This window comes from Lytechinus variegatus, chromosome 4 (assembly GCF_018143015.1).
Source record: "Lytechinus variegatus isolate NC3 chromosome 4, Lvar_3.0, whole genome shotgun sequence".
Taxonomy (NCBI): Eukaryota; Metazoa; Echinodermata; class Echinoidea; order Temnopleuroida; family Toxopneustidae; genus Lytechinus; species Lytechinus variegatus.
This window is the reverse complement of record NC_054743.1, coordinates 48,517,259-48,533,351: the sequence shown is the minus strand read 5'-3', so window position 1 is coordinate 48,533,351 and position 16,093 is coordinate 48,517,259. Positions and strand designations below refer to the sequence as shown.

At 37.1% G+C, this 16,093-nt stretch overlaps 1 protein-coding gene across 5 annotated transcripts in view; it reads left to right on the top strand.

Annotated features, from left to right (window-relative positions):
• LOC121414220 overlaps positions 1 to 16,093 on the top strand; it is an 83,948-nt gene that overhangs the window by 25,398 nt on the left and 42,457 nt on the right. For all 5 annotated transcript variants that reach the window (XM_041607323.1, XM_041607322.1, XM_041607321.1 and 2 more), the window contains exons 2-7: positions 55 to 143; positions 5,516 to 5,821; positions 6,744 to 6,917; positions 8,580 to 8,620; positions 12,942 to 13,067; positions 15,729 to 15,839. In XM_041607323.1, the coding sequence (XP_041463257.1) occupies positions 55 to 143; positions 5,516 to 5,821; positions 6,744 to 6,917; positions 8,580 to 8,620; positions 12,942 to 13,067; positions 15,729 to 15,839 (847 nt within the window). The remainder of the gene's footprint in view (positions 1 to 54; positions 144 to 5,515; positions 5,822 to 6,743; positions 6,918 to 8,579; positions 8,621 to 12,941; positions 13,068 to 15,728; positions 15,840 to 16,093) is intronic.

Here is a 16,093-nt window from a genome sequence, read left to right as displayed (position 1 = left end):
GACAAAATGTTAAATGTTGGTATTAATAAGTTATTATTTCATTTCTTTTTACAGCAGGAAGATGAAAGAAATACTTGCCACCTGTTTTATCCCAGTTGCCATCATGATTATACAACAAGTGTGGATCGTACATACATATCAAGGTATAGATATATAATATGATTATAATATTCTGCATTTATTTAGCGCTTAATACATCAGGACGACGTGTCTTATCGTTTTACAGTTATATTATTACCCCGCTCATCTGATTCAATCAGTCATTCCTGCACACAATGTATTCACACCCTCCACTCCCTGGGGAGTATCCAGCAAGTCGCCGGTGAGGCGCACACAGTACTGGACAAGCTACAATGACCTTCACATGCTATCGAGCACCCATCTAGCACCTGGGTCGAGAGTGGCAAAGTGTGGATGCCCCCCAAAAATTTGTAAACATGTAATGTGATTTTGAATGTTGAATTATGTATATAATAAATGCCCATGGCGGGTTTAATACAAACCAAAATCGTCTTCTGGCGCTTGTACGAGGACCGCCAGAAAAGGGTATTGTAGCCAGCCCATTTTAAAAATAAATCGCCATTTATGAAAATAATTATGAAAAGATGAAATTCATCAACTAAAACAGTAAAATAATCCTAAATTATCAGTCAGCTAAAAAATAGTTCCAAATTCATTGATATTATATTATTTTCCCAATTTGGGCAAAGGAAGTTTAGTAGCTACCATTTCTACAATCAGTGTTAGATTTTCAATCATATTCATACACTTTTGTCAATCAGCAATATCAAATTGAACAAATTTCGAAAGAGGTGGGTCCAACGAATATCTTTTGCCTTCCTGTTGTAATTATGTCCTTGGCCCCTGTAGCACATGAGGCAATAACTGCTGATTTCCCGCGCGCTGGCCTGGAGGCTCAACTTCATGATGTCTATTACAACGTGTGCCACTATGTGACTGAACATGGTCTAGTGACGACCCTGATTTCTGGTTTTAAAGATTTGAGATTAGAAGAAGTAGAAGAAGACAAAAACAAACAAATATTTACTGCCACATCAATTGTTACGGGCCTTCCACCTTTTAGAACTTCATTTCCTTGAAATTGGTATTTGATTTACAACAAGGTATAATTTTAATGAGTAAGTTACATCTTTGCAAATCCCAAGATATTTCATTGGTTTAATGTTTATTTTCTTTGTGTGGCTGGTATGGAACTTTTGGCTTTTAAATTTTATGGGTGTTATGCTGTCAATAGACCAAAAACCCAACTTTTTTTATTTTTTCCCAAAATGAGAGCTCTTATGGTTATACTGTGGAAAAAGTGAGTGTCCTCTACTAAAAATCAATCACAGACATCATTCTTTAACCAATTCTGAAGTGAGACTATATTTCAGGTATAATCATTTAAAATCTGGCCAATTTCAGAACTCGCGTTCTGAAACAAAATTTGAACTTTTGGCAATACAATATCAGAAATATGCAGACAATGCATTTCAGTTGCAAACATGGCATCAACAACTTCAAGGCATAGACTACAGTTATAAAAGGTAGATTTTGCACATTGGATATAAACATGTATGTTTGCAATTTTGAGCCCTGAGGGATATTTTCGTGGAATTGTCCCCCAAAAGTTACCCAGTCGTCTCTATCAAAACTTCATAGTAGGGTGAAGGTCCTAAATCGGTTACACAATTACGAAACACGTAAATTGCCTATACCTCGATGCTCGTTAATCTGAAAACGAAAAAATGGTTCGTTAATCCGAGCATTTGTGGCGTTATTCCGAAGGTTCGTTAATCCGAAAACCAAACGAATTTTCGTTGGGGGAAGGGGCAAAGCCAAAAATGAAACTCATACGTCAAAATTGACATTTTGGTGATATTTTCACCTTGAGATTATCATCTGCGTGAAGTCATTGTGTGTTTTATAATAATTAAGTAGAGAAAAGCCTTTTTTGAAGTGACTTCTAATTATGAAAAAATGAATATTTAGGCTTTATTTTTCGCGAGAGAGTATAATGATCGAGCGGCTTGGAAAAAAGGTTGTAAAACTCGTTTTGGGGGCTCAATTATTCTTAAAGTGGCATTATTGCGAGGTATTGCGAGCGTGAATCACAAGCTAAAACTTTAGGGAATTCCAATAAGAAATGAAAATAAAAATATCCGAGCAGGTTTCTGCTGTCATTAAAAAGACGTGCATCTAACTAAATAATTAACACGAGCGCGAAACGCGAGTTTAAATAAAACTGACCAGAAAAGGAACCTGTTAAAGAAAGCATTTAGTGACCTCTTAAGGATACATATTTCACCAATTTCACCAATCGTGCGAAGCGCGAGCTGAAAATTTGTAATATTCCAGCCTGAAAACTAATCTAAGCTGTATACTTTAAAAAGAGTATTTTATTTGGAAAAACGGCACCTTTTTTTTGGAAAAAAGGGAATTTCCTATTTTGGAAAAAAGCATTTCAAAGTGCCCCTGCCCCCCCCCCCCCTCCCCGGCAGATCCAACTTTCGCCAATAGGGGGGGGGGGGAACATTTTTCCACCCATGTTTTCACCGATCGGCAGCTCGAAGTTGATTTTTTTTGTTTCTTTGAAAGGATATTCCTAACAGTCAATAATTACCTTTATTCTTATAAAATAAAGTAAATATGTAATAACATCATATGTAATAACATCGAAGAGCGAGCTTTTTATTAAAAAATATGATGGGCGATCTTCAAAACGAGATGCCTATGTAACTACATAATAACTGCGAGCAAGAAGCGCGAACAGAAATTGTATAATATAAGCTCTGACCTGATCAAAAAGGGACATGTTAAGGACTTTTTGCAGTTAGCCATGAAGACGATGCATGTTTAAACCAGGGGTGGCGGAACGTATTTTTACTTTTGGTTGGGGGGGGGGGGCAAAGCCAAAAAAGGGCACTTACATGCCAAAAGGGGCATTTTGGTGCTGTTATTTTCAACATGAGATTATCATCTGTGTAAAGAGGTTGTGTATTTTGTAGTTATTAAGTTCAGCAAAGTTTTTTAAGTGATCTCTGATTGATAAGATATGTATTTAGGTTTTACTTTTGCGAGCGTAGCGAGCAAGCGGTTTGGAAATAAAATAAAATCTGAAGTTTTTGGTCAATTACTGTTTAAAGAGCATCCTTGTGAGATGTTGCGAGCGAATCACGTGCTCAAACTTTGGGAAATTTCATGTAGGCCTAAAATAACAATTATAATAATAAAATAGATATTATTTACCCAGGGAAGCCACTTCAGTTCTGTTCTCCCGGCTATTATTACCCCGTAACTTGAATGTTCAAGTTCATGTCTTGATGCATGAAATATCTAATAGTTTGAGCTCGTGATCTCACAAGGATTACCTTTAAACAGAAATTAGCGCCATAATTGACCAAAAGCGAGCTTTTACAACTTCAGAATTGATTTTTTCCTAAATATGCATGTTATCAATCAGAAATCACTTCAAAATGGCTTTGCTCAACATAATTACTATAAAACACACAACTGCTTCACGCAGATGATAATTTTAGGTGAAAATATCCGTTTCCACTAAAATGCCCATTTTGACATTATAAGTGCCCTTTTTTATTTGCCCCCTACCGACCTGCGTCCATTTTTAGTAACAAGAAAATTGCCCTCTTCATAGTGTTAAACAGTCTTTAATGATCGATTCGATCTTCACACTTGCACTGAATTGTTTCTTGAGATACACGACTCGTTTTTTTATCAGGGAAAATGTAAGGAAATTCCTCCCCCCCGCATTGGGGAAAGCTGGATCAGCCCCGGTAGGTAACGGAAGTGATCATGAACTACAAAGCGTTCTCTCTTTTTTTTTATTCGGAACCCCCTCATAGAAAATCATGGCTTCGGCCCTGATATGCACGAACACACAACACCCATACATGAGCATCCCTCACGCAACATACACACACATAGGCTTAACTGTTCGGTGGATTCGAATTTAAATGCATTCCGTTTTTAAATTTCACATGGATTATGATGAAAAAAACATTAAATGTTAAGCTGTTATCATTTCTATCGTCATTAACATTGTCAACACTAGGCGTTAAACGATCAATAAAATTTTATCAACGCTTATATTCTTTATTAACATTTTTATTATGATCATCGTTTGGATTATTATGATCATCATTAGTATTATTTTCATTTTTATTACCAGCAGAAGCTGTTATTAAAAATGACATCCCCTACAATACAAATCCTATTATCTGGAGGTTACTCGCACGCAGCCAACAAACTTAATCCCCTACATCCTTAAACCATTTGCTTAGGCAGCAATTGCTCAGATAAAATCGAAATTAAGCCTATGCTTGATCCGGGCGACTATTCTTAATGCAATACATGCTTTGGCCACAACACACACACATGTATCATTGATAGTTATTACTGTTATTGCATAATATAGTGTTATCTTATAATGACAACAGTTTTTGTAACAAAAATGAATTTCATTTTTCGGAAATACGAACCTTATTTAATTTTCGGATTAATGAACCTTGGCTTATTTCGTTTTCGGAAATACGAACCTTATTCAATTTTCGAATTAACGAACCTTATTTCGTTTTCGGACTAACAAACCTTCGGAATTATGAACCTTATTCCTTTTTCGGATTAACGAATTACGAATGTATACGCCTAGATCTATGCCTATTAATTTAGTCTAACCTGTTAGGACTAGATCCCAGTAGGCATGGTCAGTTATGCATTGTCTAACAGTAACAAGTTGAATCTATATTTAACACATATAAAAATGGCCAACTCACTTTAGGCCGAAACAGCCATGATCTCTAACATTTATTAGATCTAATGTATGAAATCTAAATTACGTCTAGTGTCAGTGCTTAAAACTGGGATCTAGACTAACGTTAGACTTAGACCTATACCTACTCCTGCTCCTAGATCTACTTACCCAAATATGAATAGCGTTAAAAGTTTTAGACCTAAAGTTAGATCTAACTGTTACTCATGTAAGATCTATTAAAGATCTAGGTCTAGAATCTAACGTTAGATTCATCTGTCAGGTCGAAGTTGTTTGAATCGATAACTTGTTAGTCTAGATCTAAAGTTGAATCCCAATTTTACCACTAACAATACCATTACATTCATCAAGAACATTATTACACACGCACACGCATGTACAAAATGTATGTATACGCACATGCTCACATATACATGTATATATATATATATATATCTTCCTCTTTTTCTGGGGTGGAGGGGTTGTTTGGAGGGGAGGGGCATCAGCCCTCAACCCACCCCCTAGCCTCGCATGCATATCTATATTATTCTGTGTTAATCTGTGAGTTTATATTGTAGGCCTACATGGTCACTCTAGGCCTTAAGCTTCCTGAGGTTTGACTCTAATTGCTTTTCTCTGATTGACTTCTACTTGTCATTTTAGACAGCGATATAATGCTTAAACTCGCATTACAGCTCCGACATTTGGTCCTGATTTATAATTGACAACAAATGTGTTATTTTACAGAAAGAAATGTCCCCGTTGGAGAAATGGTCGAGTTGGAATGTCCCTTCGACACTTCGCTTGCAATTTGGGTTTACTGGAAAAAGGACAACGAGACTATCTACAGCCTCAAAGTGGAACCACAAGGGGTAACCTCACGGTCAAACGGCACTGAAAGATACGAGGTTACAAGCCAGGCAAAGTATTTGACGATCACGGACCTTAGAGAAACAGATAGTGGAGTCTATGACTGCAAAGTGGTGAAAGATATTCCTGAATATATACTTGATTCTGCAAAGGAAGGGAGCCTAGTTCGTCTCTCTGTTGTAGGTAAGGCCATTTTAGTCGGCCTAACGATAACATCTTGGAATATTTTTTTTCATTATTGTAGTGTTTTGTTTCTTTTTTCCGCCTTCCACGGGGTTCTTTACTTTCTAAAAAGCATAGATACATTGTATAAACATTTACAATTTTTCCGACAAACATTAAATAATCATGGTAGGCCTGGTGATGTTTATGGGAACGAGACCTCAATTGCCAAGAAAAGAGATTATTCGTAGTTCCTTGCAATAAGAAGGAGTTAAGAGTTCTTATTATTATGAAGCAATTTTCATTATTTTTTTAGAGAGAATTATCCACAGACCCTTCAAGACGCTTAAAAGTATGACTTGCTTTGGAAATATATCTGAATTAGCATTACTAAACACTATATTGTTTGAACGAAAAATACTTCTACTTTACTACACTTCTACTACGCATTAAAATGGTGAATGTGGCGAGTGGAGGCATATGAGCATTCAATATTTCGAATTACGCATTCATATTGTCAACATTATTTATTTAAATAAAATCTGACATACGATGCGCCAAAAAATGGATTTCACGGTTACGTCAGAATATCCTTCGGTGACACCAAAAAGTCCTTGAATTTCAAGTTTCACATGGCTTGAAATTGAAGGAAGTATTTGAAAACATTGAAGTTTCTAACATTTTCCAATGTAATAAGCAACTACTTCTGCTGATCAAGATGGCGGCTATTGGAAAGCAGGATAAAAGAGCATTGTAGATTAAATACCTTGCTCACGGGCATAGGTGCCACGGCTGGGGATCGAACCCCGGACTCTCTATGTATAGCCAGGCGCCTAAGACCAATCGGCCACGTCACCTCCAATTTCATTATATATCGATATTTCAAGTATCGTCTGTACTTACGTCTTGCAATCATGGCATTGCTCTAATATTCATATTTCAGATCAAGTTGAAGTGGTTCCTTCAACCACTTCCAGCGTTCCGTATAATACTTCTGAGAAGATACCAGTTCCACCGGCTAAAAAGGAAGATGGATTAGGATCATTATCTCTATTGATTTTAATCCCAATCGCCGTTATCATAGTGATCATGTGCCGTAAGCGTTCACGTATACAAGGTAAGGACCGAGAAAATCAGGACCCAGCCGGAATAGACACAATATAATTTTTGGGCCATATTGTTTTTGACCAATACCTGGCCTCGACCACACTATTGTGTCTAACCCGATGGGTGTTTCATAAAGCTGTTCGTAAGTTAAGAGCGACTTTAAGAACGACTGGTGATCCTTGTGTAGTACATGGTAATACTTTATTGGCGATGGTTTAGCGCGTAAGAAAGGATCACCAGTCGTTCTTAAAGTCGCTCTTAACTTACGACCAGCTTTATGAAACGCCCCCCCCCCGTCTTTATCCGTTTTTATTTTTGTAAGCATGAATAGGGATAGGAGATAAAAACTAAACCTTCAGCAATCTCTCCAAGCTTCCAACGGTATCAGTCTTTCTTTAAATGTCACATTGTGAAACTATAGTACGTCATTATTCCTCTCTATATATTTATCATCAAAATTTTCTTGTTTTGAATTACCAGTACTATAATCCATTTAGAATTACTACGCTAGATGATTCTTTTATTCTCGAATATTAAGATGGAAAAACATTTGTCCTTTGTAACCCATTATCATTTGGCGATGGGGTGGGGTCCTGCACTGCAGGCTCTGAATCCACCCACCAGCGATAACTTTCCCGATGTTTGGTTGCCTGTTCTTTTTAAATTATATTCAATTTGATTTGAATTGTGCAAAGAAACTTTTAAAGGAAAAAAAGAAAAAAAAATCTAATTTTAACTATGTTATAAGAGGCCAATTATTGATAAAGATGTATTGAATATGTTTTAAGGTTAAATGTGGAAAATTGTTCACCATAATTTGTAAAGTATATTACCTAAGTATTTTAAATGGTTTATAACTTTTATGTGTAAGCTGCCCACCATATTTCTATCTCTTTCTCTATTTTATATTTATATTTATTTATGTAATTGATTTTTAAGATTGTGTTTCACTGATATTGAGAATGATCCAATGTTTGTGGATTTTTATTAATGAATTTTGAAAATTGAATTGTTATTCATTACAATAAAATAGACAACTGGCCTATCATTCAAATAACATGAACGCGATGCGCATCTTGGCATGAAAACCGATTTGGTTCATAAGCAAAACATTAACCTGAACAATCAGAAATTTTTCCCCCAAAATCATATTCAAATGTATAATAAAGAAATAAAAAGGCGTCAAGCAAAATAGCATGTAAGAGAAAATGAGAATCCCAATCGAATTTGCAAGTAAAATTCGATTGGCATGATCCCGGCATCTGATAAAAAAATTAACACTTTCAGAAGGCGCAGTATCATCTCAGCTAGAACCTAGAGTAAGTTTCCTATATGTTTATTTCTTCCCGCTCAAATTCAGCATTATAGAGATTTATCGTCCAATCTTATGAACGATTATGAAAGGATATGAAAGAAATACACAAGGCGTTTATATTAATATTATTAACGGGGATGATTAATCATCTGTTAAAATACTACCATCGCGATGCATCGGTGCTTTATTTCTCTCAAAAATGGGAAGATAATTATCCACTACACTTTTTCAAGCCTGGGCCATTCATGTACTATATTTTAGAGTATAGTTTATCTCGTATCATTATCATTGTAATCATAACAGTTGTTCTAATTATCTTTATTATTGATTTTGTTTCATACATTTCTTCATTTGTAGAGTACATTAACGGAAGATGTATGGCTGCCCGTAAAAGACGAGTAAGTTAATTTTAATAGATGATGAAATCACTTATTTTCAAAAGTTTTGCTAAAATGCATGGGAACCGTGATACTCAAAACGCAATAAAAATATCGCGGGGGGGGGGGGGGTCAAATGTATTGCTGTAAACATGCGTGACCAAATTATTTCCAAACACCCCTAAACGAGTTTTTCTCTGTGTGCAAAATAAGTATTCTAAATGTATGCCTAACAATCCTAAACATTTTTTTTTTCGCTGGCTTCATTTACACATTTGAGCCAAAAAAACTAGTTGTCGCCAGAATATGAACCCTAAACAAGTTTTGTCTCGGGCCCGAGCACTTTTAAGAAACGACAAGGAAAAAGCACCGGGGGAAATCTTGGGAGAAAATTATACCCTAAACACGTTTGACTAGTCTTAAAAAGAAGCTCTGAAAAAACCCTTCCCTGAATACGTTTGACCCCGCGATTGACCCTTGACTAGTCTTTCAAAACCACCTTTTGTTGTGAAAATCGGTGTTTTTGATACCCTTAACGAGTGCTCGCGCGGCCCGCGTCCAATCTTTGTTTGGTCATGCATGGTGTGTACAACAATATATTTGACTGCCCCCCCCCCCACCCCATCTAGTAAAGGCCTAAGTCCATAAGAGGTAATTTCGAGGAAAGCGAAAAAATGATATTTTTAAATTTAGGAAATTAAAGTATATTTGGCCAAAAGACATCTGACAACATTATAAAACAAACTTAATTGTGCATTTTTGTATGAACATTAATATTCACGATACCTGTGTGTGTGTGGGCGGGGCCATTTGTCGGGTGGGCTTGGGTCGGTTTTAGAATCATATGGACTTTGGTCATTCTTATATTTATATATATACACAACAAAAAAAGTAAGTCCCCCTTGAACAAAGATCAATAATTTCCGAACCAATTCGAATTGATATATTTTACATGAGCGTGTAGGTAATTTTATAGGCTACCCTCTGAGTAAATGTTATGGACGTATTTTACGTCATGCTTCAGTGAGCACCGTCAGAAGGCAAAAATGTCACTTTTTTCAAAAGTCACAAGCCAAATATCATGACTTTGATTCCATTTTACTGGAACTAATTCCACATTCTCATCATGAAAAATAGTCAGAAGGCTTGTAAAAGGTACTTTCTAAAGTACGATACAACTTTTTGCTAAATTTCATGGTTGAGTAAACACAAGTCCAAATTTGCAATAATTGGATTTTTTACACATTTATATCACTAAGAATGAAAGAATATGATGACAGTTATTTTTGGGAAGAGTATCTTCAACAATATTCATCGTTTCACGGTTCAATGAACATTTATTAAAAACCAAAAATACGATTTTCAAATATCATAGACAAGTATTGTTTTATTTTGGTAACTGAAAATGATCTTTTCTCAACTTTTTCGTTATGTTCACGACCATTAAACATGCTTCAATGATTCAAAGTCGTTTAATTAAACATTCACGCTTGAATGAACATGTGGAATGTGATGCTCTCTTTTTAACGTTATTGGAAAAAATGCAATTCGTAACTATGGATATCTGTTAAAAACCTCCTTGCATAGTTCATTTGATTTGATTTTTATGAAAATCCCGATGTTTAATGCATCAATGAGCACATAATATTCGAAAATTATGCAAATGAGAAGAAAGTTCAAAGCCTTGGCCCCACTCTGTGCCGTGTTGAATGGTTATTTTGGTGTGCGCGCCTTTTGGATAGTGTTACTCTGTAGCCATGTGCGAAGTTTCATGAAAAAACTGTTGGCAGAAGTAGCAAAAACCGTCCATGAAACAAACCCTCATTTTATATTTGTGAAAATTTTGACTTCTCTCATAGACTTGTGTACATTATGAGTGCATATGTTTAAGAATAAGTAAACCCTCATTCAATATGGTGGAACTTTTTTCAAGGCTGTCTTTAGCAATGTCATTTGGCAGTAATGTTTATTAACCTATGGGCAGAATTCTGTGCAAAAATGAAATCGATATGTTTATTCATGGATGAGTGAGCACGCATCAAATTGGGAAAATTTGTATTTTCAATGTCACAAAGTGCATATTGAGGGCAAATTCGGTTTCAAATGTTTTTGTTTTATCATCCATCATTTCTATCACCACACACTTTTTGAACTTAAAACATTTTCATGGTTGAACGAGCACATTCGAAAAACTTAGGAATGAATACTCTTTATACGGCATAAATGTATTCTTTTCGTAACAATTTTTTATGATCAGTTTAATTTATGGACAAATTAGTGGTGGACCCAGAATTTTAAAATGGGGGAGGGGCCTATAATCGGGGGAGCCACCAACATTTTTAAATTTTAACATGATCTATAGCAAGTTGTAAAGGATACTACCATAACCCCCTATGATGATAAATCACAATACAGGGGCCGCGTAACGGTTTTCAAAGTGGGGGGGGGGGAAGGGAGGGGGGGAAGCTGAGCCAAAAGTGGGAGGGTGGGGGCTGACCATGCAAAAAATCACAATCGTATGGTCATTTTTACATTTTTGTACATGCTTTTTGAAAAAAGTGGGGGGGGGGGCTGAATCCCCTCCCCCTGCTTCCGCAGCCCCTGCAATACAATGTGCTCACTCAACCATGAACATACGATATCAAAATTGTGTGTGGAGTGGCTAAATGATGGATAGTAAACCAGTATAACACCATAAAATTCACCTAAAAAACTATTTTTGTCCAACATTGTATTTGCACAATCTGAAACACGACTCTTGTGACTTTCAAAAATGGTCATTTTTAATTCAATCTTTGATTATTCATGCATGACTCAACTGATCAATTTCATATTTCCCCAGGAGTTGCCTAATGAGTGTAGAAATCCACCTACGAAATATCATATCTCCATATAATTCCGTTCAAAAGTTACAGCAATTTGATTTAGGGGGGACTTACTTTTTTTGTTGTGTATATATACATGATAGACTTCTGTAGAAAGTAGTAAAAACAATGAGAGAGGACGCTATGATATGAATGTATGCAAGAAAAGCCCATCTTGTCTTTTACACACAAGATGAGTCATTGTGTAAGGAATTACAATTTCCCATATGTAACTCAATGTTGCCGAAAATTGTACTTTGGTCGTTTTTATATTCAGATACTCAATTTGCTAAATGTTTCTTGTGACGCTGATCAAACGTGCATTGACCGAATTGTCACTTAATACCAATGTGATCATGGCAGCTGTCGTACTGATCTTGGCCATCATGGTGGTTTATTTCCGAATGGGCTAATGCCTATTCGTTCAATTCCCAACTTGTCTTCTATCATGTGGTCTAACATCAGTCCGTCCATTATCCACATGGTCTAATTGCCATTTCGTCCACACTCCATTTTGTCTAATAACCAGTTGGTCCAATAGCCATTTAATCTATGTGCCATCTGGTCTGTTGGGTCTAAGTGTAAATTGGGCGAAATGAATAAAAAAAATAATATTAGACTAACTGGTAATAAGACGAAATGGTGATGAGACGAAGTGATTATTGAACCAAATGCGTATTCAACCAAATGGCTGTTACAATAAATGTTGATGGACGGAATATCATTTATAGACAACTAGTAAATGAAGATAGACCAGGTGACGAGTGGATGAGTTGGCAAAAGACGGATCTGCAGTTAACCGTCTGGGTAACCAATTTGGCGTTTGCGGTTTTTGTAATGGAATATGACAGTGGATGCTCGAATAAAGGTACAGCTCATTGTGGATCCGGCTTAGGACCACAATCAACTGGCATAATGTTTTAGATAATTCAGTGTATAAGACTGAAACGGCTAAATCCCACACCGGCTATCATAGCTGTAGGATGCTACAAAGTATGTCAAGGAGCGTTTCCTGAATGGACTTGTCGGATATTTTGTCCTACGAGTCCAGTTTTATCCGGCAGTTACTATTATGATTAGTGCTTCTCCAGGGGTGCTTCTCAGCCAATCAACATCAAGGAAGTTTTCAGATCTGACAACATGTCGGACGAAAAGTACTGATAGAATGACCCAGTGGTACCAGAACATAAATTCGGATTAGAGTGCAAACCGTCTCCCTTCTCTCATTTCGATGTATTAGTGTGTATCTGAATCTTTGGTGAGCGAGCAAAGCGAGCTACTGCACCATGGCTCTTAATTGTTACTTAATTCCTTTCTTCGCTTCTTTGTACTTTTAGGAGCTTATTACTATAATCGGGCAATGAATTAAGGGGATGGGGGTGTTTTACAGGCCCGACACATCCCAAGGATCGATCAACATGCACATAATCTTCACACATGGTACGTCTTGCATGTAATTGTTCTGCTTTTCACTATAGGGATACAAAATGAATTCGTCTGGTTCCCATGACGATCCTGAAGGTGCTCAAAGTGTTCCGTTGGTAAAACCCGATGAATCATTGCGTAAAAATGATGATTCTGGCTCAAATGCACCGCAAAAACGGGTAAGTATGTGGATTAATGGTATATTAGTAGCGATACAAACAGGCGTACGACTAGAGTTTAGATGTCATTTTTCCTTCTAGACTGTGGGATGGACAAGGAAAATGTCTCTAGTTTTTCATTTCCGTGGGGCGGCAAATGCAACCACGGTTCTTGGACATGATAAATATTATGAGTGAATACATGCAACATGTTGCCATTGCTAAATTCTGCTCCTGACCTCAAAATTGAAATAATAATATGCGAAATCGTACCATTGATTCGACTGGAAATTCCGCCATTCACCCCATGTGTTAAGGACTCCCGCGAACGCGCGCAAGCGTCTACAATGCATGTAACCTCGTTCGCGTTTATTTTTTATTCGTTGTAGAATTTACGATGGCGGATAAGATGTCGTCGTCTTCGTCGTGTTTTGACAGCGAAAATGACGATTTGCCACTAGCAACTATATGCTACATGCACGTCTTACCCAAGGAAAGAGGGTCAGTAAATTTCTTTGAAGTAAAGAGCTAGAACAAATTAAGCCTTTGCTGCATTCGTTGGTGTAGACTACCTGGAAATTCGGAATAAAAAAGGCTATTCGTGCAGCAGAGAAATTTGCGATTGACTTGCATGCAGCCCGGCCGAGGGAGCAGTTGATTAACAGGGGGGGGGGCAAGCTGTTCCCCCTGGTGGAGTTCAACGGGAAATAAAAAAAAAGGAAAAAGAAGAAAAGGGGGAGAAAGAAAGGGAAAAAAGAGGAAAGGGGGAAAGGGAACTAAGAAAATACATAAAAAGTGAAAACTGGAAAAGGAAAGAAAGAAGGAGAGTTAGATTGTCATGAAAAAGTGATTTTATTTTTTTAAAATCGACTCGAGGTGTGCCCCCTCTTTTGAAAGTAACGCGGTACATCTATATTTATTTTGATCCATTCGGATCTTGCTGAAATGCTGGCCGGGCTGCATGCAAGTCAATCGCAAACTTCTTTGCTGCACGAACAGCTATTTTTATTCCGAAGTCCCAGGTAGTCTACACCAACGAATGCAGCAAAGACTTAAATTTGTTCTAGCTCTTTACTTCAAAGAAATTTACTGGCCCTCTTTCCTTGGGTAAGACGTGCATGTAGCATATATTTGCTATTGGTAAATCGTCATTTTCGCTGTCAAAACACGACGAAGACGACGACATCTTATCCGCCATCGTAGATTCTACAACAAATAAAAAATAAACGCGAACGAGGTTACATGCATTGTACACGCTTGCGCGCGTTCGCGGAAGTCCTTAACAAATGGGTTGAATGGCGGAATTTCCAGTCGAATCAATGGTACGATTTCGCATATTATTATTTTAATTTTGAGGTCTGGAGCAGAATTTAGTGATGGCAACATGTTGCATGTATTCACTCATAATATTTTACATATTATCATGTCCAAGAACCGTGGTTTCATTTGGCGCCCCACGGAAAGTCAAAATTTTAGCGGCCATCCCACAGTCTATTCATTAGACCCTAAATTTCACATTGTGTATGTTGTGTGATTTTTTTTATGAACTAGCGAAGCTAACGACTGCACCATGGCTCTGAATTTTATTCATATATTCCTATCTTCCCCTCTGTTTACTTTTAGAATCTTACCTATATATAGGGGGGTAGTGATTTATTTATTATCAATTTTTGTGGGGGTGGACATGATCCCTAAGATCAACACATAATGTCTGCACACATGATAGGCCTTGTGAATGTAGACACTGAACAAGGCTTTGGTAAAAAGGCCTAGTGCCTTTACCACATGAAAATGAAAGGAATGAATGATTTTGTATAGCCTTTAAAAAAATGATCGGTTGTGTAATTAATATCTGTTAGTGTCCTTTTGGTAAAACTGCATGTATCCTATGTGGAGCGTTGTGGCCCAGTGGATTAGTCTTTGGACTTTGAAACAGAGGGTCGTGGGTTCGAATCCCAGCCATGGCGTAGTTTCCTTCAGCAAGAAACTGATCCACAGTGTGATGCACTCAACCCAGGTGAGGTAAATGGGTACCGGTAGGAAGTAATTCCTTTAAAAGGTGTGTGCGCTATGAACGCCTAGCTTAGCCGGGTAATATAGGAGCGCATTGAGCACCTAACAAGGTGGATATGTGCGCAATATAAATACCCTATATTATTATTATTTCTCATCTCAAGTCCGTCCATGTCAGGTTTTACGTATTTTTTCCGGGCAGGATGTGCAAACATTTTTAAAGAAATACGAAGGCGAGGGAGCGAAGCGACCGAGGCTGTCATTGGGGCGATTTTTTTTCTTGCATTTTTAGAAATGAAATTGAAGGAATTTGTACATACTTTTGGTGAATCAGTGAAAATTTGTAATAAAAAATGAGGTTTTCAAACTTTCGGGAGGGGGGGGGGGGCAACTGCCTCCTGCTGTATATAGGCCATGATCATTACAGATTTATCATGTCCTAGTATGGAAAGAAAATGTGTTACTGGGTTAATACAGAAAAATCTAACCTGAAATCTCCATTTACTCTTTTTCAGGGCGATTTCTGATATTTGCATCATGATGCTTGTAGATTTTTGTAATTGACTTGGATCCATTATGCTCGTTTGCAATGAGTAACAAGCTATACTGATGAAATAATACAGAGAAACAAATTGATGTGTGTTATTTTTTTTCCATTGTGATGAGCAGATACATGGACATGATGGAGAACAACAGCAGGAAAATGATTCAGTGGAATCCCAAATTCATCGAAGTGAATTAACCCCAGAATTTGATGCTTCTCCATTTTCAATAGAAGAGGTACGTTTATGAAAAGCTACATGACCAAACATTCCCAATAAGTAAAAATTAGCGATTGCATGCTTATCACCTTATCGCCTACCGGGACATCTCCGAAAGATCTGTGCTGTGTGTGGATGTGTGATTGTTCCAGTCACAAAAAAAAAAAAATAATTTCAACTTCTTGCAGCTTCTTTGTGAAGGACCTGTGTGATAAAGTGGGAAATCTGCTAAATCCCATTTCATTTTCACTAGTCTTTCTTTTGCCTTTCTGT